Source organism: Limulus polyphemus, unplaced genomic scaffold, assembly GCF_000517525.1.
Source record: "Limulus polyphemus unplaced genomic scaffold, Limulus_polyphemus-2.1.2 Scaffold70, whole genome shotgun sequence".
NCBI lineage: Eukaryota > Metazoa > Arthropoda > Merostomata > Xiphosura > Limulidae > Limulus > Limulus polyphemus.
In genome coordinates, this window is record NW_013665680.1 from 1,028,476 (window position 1) to 1,036,925 (window position 8,450).

An 8,450-nucleotide genomic window follows, 5' to 3' on the forward strand; every position below is an offset into this window, starting at 1 on the left:
CAGCGAATTCCAAAACATAATCCGAACCATTTTGGTAAAAAGAATCTTCCGACTCCTCCAAAAACGCTGTTGTGATTAGGTTGAGCATATATCTCCCGCTACATTAAGAGGATAATAAACTAAGATTTGAATTTTCGGAAGGTTCCTAAACTTCCTCTCACATCTCGAAATCTAAGTTTGAAAATGAGAAACAATTTGAAGAAACTGAAATTAGCACAATCACATTCGATCTCATACATGTCAAGTCTCCTAGTATAATTCGAATGGACTACTTAAACGCGCTCTTGGAAGTCGCAAACCTAAAACGTGGTCCTATTTATAGAAAGCTGCACAAGATAAGTTGGAAAACATTGAGTCAGTGTTTTTCGAAGAAGGTTGATCTAGTGGAAATATAGCTACACCATCACTGTCAAGAAGAAGACGAGGAAAAAAGACAGAGCACGATCACATACACGTACATTTTAATGCAGTCGCAAAAGAGAAAACATATAGTAATCATTCATAATAAATAATTCACTCACTAAAAATATAAGTAAGATATATTATTACGACTGTTCGCTGGTGAAATTTACAACTCTTTTACATTTTAGGCATGCGTATAAAATTATGTTTCATTTAAGAATCACTCAAAAAGCTCATTTGACTCAGCAAACTCAAAGGAGAATATAAACAGAGATGTATATACTCTAATCTAAATCCATAATTATAGCAAGTAAATCATAAGAAACAGATAGGCTAGATAAGATAAACTTAAACTCCAGTACTGAGTTCATGTTGTAACTGTAACTTGTTTTACCAACAATACAATATTTGTACGTATAATTAAATCATAAAAAAGATAGGCTATATAAGATAAACTCCAATATTAGTTTTCTGTTGTAACTGTAACTTGATTTAACAACAATACAGTATTTTTACGAGCTTGATATATATGCAGAATAATTTATAGGACATACACATGAAATAGTGATTAAATGGACGCACAAAATAGTCCAGAAAAGTTATGATATTAGAAGTTTTGATTGATTTCGATTATATTATTTCTGAGTTCTAAATCTGTACAAAAGAAAATTTGATATGGAGTTTTAATAACCACAGACTATTTGTTTCGCTGTAATGAGATATACGAGCCGTGTACGCTTTTATTTAAATACTCCCAATACAGAATTATTAATGCAGATCCTTGACATTACGAAAACGACTTTACGTCAGGTTAGCTCGAACAGTATCATTACTGGAAATACTCAATTATCTGTTTATCTATCTATAGGATGAGATATTTAAAAGTTCAAACTAACTACAAAAGCTTTAATTTATTTCGTTGATTCCACATATGTTTTTTAGTTATATTTGACATAAAATTAATATTATCGTTTACTTTCATAATAAACAACTTAAACACTATTTCTTAGTTTTAAACATGTTTTATGCATATTCATTTCAAGAAAACCTGGAATTTATTTAACTTATTACAAGTGCTTAAATTTGAATGTGGAATCCATCAAGTTTACCACTGAGCCATTGGGCTTAGAAATGATATAAACTTTGACAGGCTTCAAATGGAAAATATTTCAGAATTGATACATGTACAGTTTCTAATACTCATCATATTTTGTCGTTAAAAGACTTGTACAGGAGGTTGAATACATTATATTAAAATGATTTTGGAGCCTCACCTCGTCGTTACAGTTCATGTCGCCACGTCCGGTCATGCTCAACGTAACTACTGTATATCTTAAAAATAGGCCTGTAACGCAATTTCTATTGCTAAATGTGTTTATTTATTATACATGTTATAATTATAATGATTGATGATATAACTTAGTGATGCATAATACAACAAGTTTACATGTTATGTTCATTATCTCTTTAGTAAGTAACATTTTAACTCTGCAAACGGAAAAGTATAAAATGTCTCCAATTATACACATTTTGAGTGTACATTATTAACTCTTTAGTAAGTAACATTTTAGCTCTGAAAAGTATCAAATGTCTTCAATTATACACATTTTGAGTGTACATTATTATCTCTTTAGTAAGTAACATTTTAACTCTGCAAACTGAAAAGTATCAAATGTCTTCAATTATACACATTTTGAGTGTACATTATTATCTCTTTAGTAAGTAACATTTTAACTCTGCAAACTGAAAAGTATCAAATGTCTTCAATTATACACATTTTGAGTGTACATTATTAACTCATTATTAAGCACAGTTGTTTTAGCTGAAGACCGTCTTCAATTCTCTGTGGTTATGACAGTCTTAGATATCGAAGTCGTTCAAAAATGTTAGAGTTCTGTAATTAAATTTGGGTATAAATTATTATTATAGATTATAATATGCTTGTTCTTTAATCACACAAGTTCAGCATATACTGACTTCAAACATAGTTATCACTTAATAAATAGGTTAATTTTAATACGAGAATAAAGTCACAGAATGCCATTTTGTAATGCCACTAAATAAATTTAATATATAATTCAAATATATTAAATTATCATATTAAATTTTTAACTATCTTCGTTTATTAAAATAGTGATTTGGTATTAGACAGAAGCTTTGGATTTACCAGCCGCTTCAATATAGATACTTTCCAATAGCGTTCTTTTTATACGGTTACTTATATGAAAATTATCATTACTGTTACATGTTGGCTGATGTTTACGTGGGAGTCGTTCATCCGATGTTCAATGTTACAGTTGTGTAAAACAATGTAAAATGATTTAACCTGGTGGTTAGGGCTCATGATTCGCAACCTGCGAGTCAGAGATCGAACCCCGTCACTGAACATGCTTGCCATTTCAGTGTTATAAGGTGACGGTCAATCCCACTATTAGTTGGTAAACGAGTATCCGTCCAGTTGGCGGTGAGTGGTGTTGACAAGCTACCTTTCCTCTAGTATATCACTGCTAAATTAGGGTCAGATAGCCCTGGAGTGGCTTTGCGCGAAGTTGAACAGTCAAACAAGTTAACACACAAAGCAAAACGTGGACTAGATTAATAAATAAACAACTTGCTTTATTATAACAAATTTAGTTGAAACTCAGTATGGAAACAAAGTTAACGATAGCATATATTGTTAAAACAACATTAACATCTGATCTGGTGCAAAAATGGTTAATATTATGCTGAGGTCAAAATATTGTTCATATGGTTTCAAAAACGGTCATCAGTAAATAGTGGTCGTAATAACTGGCGAAGAACTGTAAGAAAAGTTTCAGAAATATTACCGCACTACAGTGAATAAATATTGATAACAGTCGTAGGCTGAGCGCTGTATTCCATGAGTCGATATTATACAGATGCGTTTATGCGATATTGGAACATGTGGTAATAGAAAAGTTTCTTAAGTTTCTTGTATGTAATAAAAAACGAAACGTGGGAAGAACTTTACATATTGTTTTCCGAAAGTGATTTGATGGTACGTAACTGTTTTCTGTAGCTTATCGATTTTAGTTTCTTGGAAAGTGTCATGAACAGCAAGCATCCCATGTTTATAAAGAAAAGAACTTATACGTGGTAGTAGGTCTCTTGCTCTAGTCAACTACGACGGTGTGTGTGTATATAAAGAAATTCAAAAAATATTACACGAGCTTAGTTGACAGTTTACTGAAGAATTTATTCATTTTCATCTTATAACTCAATGTACGGTTGTGAACACAAAAAAAAAAATGCAAATAAAAGTTATAACCGTTTTATTGTTTAATATGCATTGTGTGTAACTACCTTGAAGTGTTAATACTGAAGCACAAAATAGATAAATGTTTTTAATGAATAGTAAAGTGTTAAAGTTAATGAATGATGAATGAAATTTTTAACAAAAGATATTAAACGCTATTTTATTGATAACTGATAAAACTACCAAAAACACAGCTCCAATAATGATGCCAGGAGTATACAGATACAGTTGTAAGTGTTTAATCGAATAAAATATTAAAGTTAGAGATTCGTTCTCTACTGAGTTATTTGTAACTTGGTACGTGCATCCTCTGGAGATTATGTAAATAAAATTCACCTGAAAAGTGTCCTTGGATCTTTAAACATTATTTTTCTTCCATTTTATCTTTTTTGGGAAGGTTGAGTCTCATAAAATGCTCACACTGAGCAATTAGCAATCAAAGCAATTAAATCTTTCAATTAGCACCCAACATTGAAATATGAATACACTTTTTATCTTATAAATCTTATTTTTCATCTTTCAATATTGTGTAAGCTTCATTTCATTTTAATAGTCACAAGTGACGTTTACATTATAGTTTGTTTTTCATGCATGTTAAATTTTGAAAATTTCAAGGAACCCTGTTAATCATTCAAGAACGTTAAGTTAACGATTGAACGATGCCTCTCGCTACATAGCATTTAGTTATGTAGCACAAAAATGATGGAGCTCATTGAATATAGTACTTACAATAACAATTGGTTAACACCGAAACGTGATAATATGAATATGAAAATAAGAAATCGGAATTTGAAAAAAAAAAAATCATGAAACCTAGAATTTGAAATAACATTAAACTGGAATAAGTTGTACTATGAAATCTAAATTAGTTCTTTATTGTCTGGCGATTTACTTAAAAAGTAGGTTTTAAAACTAAAAATGTTCTGTCAATTTCTGATATATGCATCTTAACATTTAGAGCAGTGCCCAACATTCCTAGACTCAAGGAGCTGTGGTGACATTTTGGATATGTGGTTAATGGTCTTATAACCTGAAAAACTAACCTTTAAGGCATATCGGAGCTACACTGAACTTTAACTTAGCCGTAATAAACTTAAACAGGTATCAAAACTTTTAAAACATAACTCAGGCATAAACGTATATTTTGAGACAGTTTAGCTTTGGTGGACTTATGCTGATATGACAATTTTTTAAAAGTTCAACACTAATGTATTTAAATTGTCTAAGTAGTTTCTAAAGGAAAATAGAGTATTTATCAGAATTAATCTTGGGTTAGGCTCATCTGAGAATTGTTGTTACCAAGAAGTTTTTTTTTTGTAATTTTATTACGAGTAAATCCCAGTTATCAGACAGTAACGGTTACTGTAAATGTAAAATTTCTAACATGGACTTTTTTAAACATTTATCTTTACTAATAGGATTCCAGTGTTTATTTTATTTACCCACATTTTACTTCCCATTCGTTTCTTTGTTTGTTTTTTTTTCACGAAGACTATTGGAATAAGAAATAGATGCTCTGGCTTGTTTACAATTTATATATATATAGAAATATTTGCTTATCTTGATATATTCTTGTTTATACTTATATGTCTTTATAAACATGATTAATAATTTGCGGTTGTTTAGGAAGAAAAACCGTAATACATGATTTTATCACGTATTTATTAGACTTGGATAAACTTTTTCAGCTATCGAGAACATTATGTGTTAAGGCAAATTAATGTGTTAAATGTTAAGGCAAGAAATGTTCTGAGTAATTTATCTAACTAGATAATTGGTTGTTCTTCACTAACAGCTTCCAATCACATCGATTCTTTTCGTTTCAATAATTGGAATTAATAGTATTAATTTGTTAATAAAATAATTTAATCATGATTGTCAATGATTATTGTTTCAACAAGAACAACATTTTCTTTACCCAGGTGTGTATTGCCCAATTGAGTGGGACAAAGCCTATTGCTGGCCGTATGTTCCAGCAGGCACCCTCTACAAAATTCCGTGCCCGTCTTACATCCACAAGTTTGTTCCAAGCGGTAATTGTATTTGATATGATTATTAATCTTTGTAATTTTATCTGTGATTTCTAAATACAAAGTATATAGCTAAGTAGGGAATAGTGGAAAATGAGATACATTTTCTGAAGCATTATAATAGTATTCTATTTTCATCAAATATCTTAAACACAGTTACTTTTAGATCACGATAGAGGTAATTTGTTAACTGAATCGAGATAACTCAAGGATGAAAATCCCTGTTATAAGTTTCGAACTTGATATTACTAAGTAACTAATCTTATAGCCAGAGGTGTAGTGTTCAAAATATAAGATGTACGTTCTCTCATACCGTTTCTCGATCTGTCCTTAATTCACGATCACTTAACTTATATTTATGAGAGTTAATGCCATTCATTGTAGTTCTGTTCATGAGTGCTTGGTTATTTAGTGCAGTTTGACCACAACAAAAATAATAAACACATAATATCATTACGTGTATATGCTTTCGAATAATTAAATTTGGGAATTTAATTGAATCACTTCTAATTAAAGATATAAAATAAAATTTTTGAAATAAGAACTAACTAATTAATCTCATCTGTCACGTTCAGTTAAAAATATTTCGTGATAAAGTATTTCAAAAAATAGACTTTTCTATATGGGTGAAGTGATACAAAAAAGAAATAAAATTAGGTTAGTCGCTTCTGAAACGAATGAGAGAGAAATGCTGGGTATAATAAAGCGTAGTTTTTATATGGCCGATTTACATGTTGCACTATTTCATGATTAGAAAATTAACTTAATATCTTAAATAATGCAAAGGGTATAATATAAATTTCAACACTAAAGGTTACGTTTGATGTTTGTTCACGGACACTCTGAACATTATCGTCAGCACAAGAGTAAGATATTTTCTTTTTTTAACTCGAACTAACACTGAAAAATAATAATTTAGATAGATGTGTATTACTTTAATGTTACTTATATTTATAATTAGTCTTAATTAGACCAATATGCCACAACTGCTCTTGTTGTTGTTGTTTTCGGTAAAGCTAGACTTCCAGAGAGTTCCATTACTTGTGCTTATTTAAGCTTTCATTTTATAAATAACTGGTCGAAACACAACACGCCCCTCAGTGGCACAACGGTATGTCTGCGGAGTTACAACGCTAGAAATCGGGTTTCGATACCCGTGGTGGGCACAGCACAGATAGCCCATCGTGTAGCTTAATTTCGTGCTTAACTTCAAACGAAACACAAAATGAAATTATATCTCATACTTTTTATTTGTAATCTCTATGTTGGGATTTTGATATGAAATAATTAAGGTGAAAAATAGTATATTAGTGAGCTAAACACTTTTAGATCACATTTGTACACCATCTTCTATAATACAGAGCAATTACACAAAGACAAAAACATCAATTTATTTACTAAGATAAATATCTCAATCAAATTGAATATTCGCGAGTTTTAAACCTTTATAAAATTCTTCAGATTTTGATTTCACAAAAAAATTCAAAACGATACAATTTCTAGAGATATTTAGAATATTTCTCAGATTCTGGAAATTTGATATCCGTGAAACTAGCATTAATGAACTTTGGTAACCAGTAATTCTACATCAAACCTGGTATGTGTGATAGCTTCTCGTGTGTGATTCTATAATATGATCCTTCAATTGTAATATTATGTAAAAAAGAATACATGATTATTTCACTAGAGTAATTTAAGAGTTATTTTCTCGATAAATACATTAAATATCAAAATTAACATGGTTTATTTGATCAGGAAGTAATCAAGAAGCTAACCCAGTTTTTGTTTTGTCAGGTAATTCCAAAATTTGAAGACATAAAAGCTAAATCATTTATTGCAGGCATTCTAATACTCGACTTTATTTCTTTGGGTTACATATAGAATTATTTCTTTCTCATAGAACCGATTATGAGGACGCAGAGGTATTGTCTTTATTTCTAGGGGCACTGGTAATATCATTATATACGCATTAGGTTTTTATTTTCCTGTATTAATAAATTGCTGGAGCAGAAAATACTGCGAACTGAAAAATATCATAAACTAATACTACCTGTGTCTCATGATTTTGATTTTTTTATTATGTAGTTAATATAAGAAAACCTATTACTAGGAACGATATGAGAAGTGAAACAAACGATGTAATTATATGCAAACACTTCAAAAACTTATAAATATTTCCTCAAATTATTGATATACATATCCAAAAATATCTTCCCAGGTGAGAAATAAAAATCGTTTTTTTTCACAAATTCTGTCAACTGAAGGAAAAAAAAACATTGTCAAGTTATTAAATGCCGTCTAATTCAGAAATAATCCAGACATTCGATAAGCTGCAGTATTTGTTGATTCAATTATATGACTATATTTAATGATTATTCCCACAAATTCTATTACAGATTAAAAGTTTAAAATATTGGTCACCTTATTTAACAAGAGGGTAAGTTTTAGAACACAAAATTGGATGAATAAGATTATATATAAACATGTTATAGCAATATATTACTTGTCTGACGTCTGGTCGCATTACAATCAATAAGTAAACGTGCCTGCCTACGTGTATTAATTTTCTTGACGCATGGATACGTGTAGATATTACAGTCTATCTTGTAGTACTATTGTTACATAGCGGAGAGAAAAAGATAGATATACAACTTTAACACCTTAATTTTACGTAGATTATGGTAACTTTTCTCGTGATTTGTGGTATTTGGTGTATTTATTAATGTTTAACGGAGTTATTA

General features: G+C 30.0%; 1 protein-coding gene across 2 annotated transcripts in view; it reads left to right on the forward strand.

The window, feature by feature from the left end:
* Positions 1-8,450, forward strand: part of LOC106465763 (parathyroid hormone/parathyroid hormone-related peptide receptor-like) — a 117,496-nt gene that overhangs the window by 65,152 nt on the left and 43,894 nt on the right. For both annotated transcript variants that reach the window (XM_022394202.1, XM_022394209.1), the window contains one exon: positions 5,602-5,712. In XM_022394202.1, the coding sequence (XP_022249910.1) occupies positions 5,602-5,712 (111 nt within the window). The remainder of the gene's footprint in view (positions 1-5,601; positions 5,713-8,450) is intronic.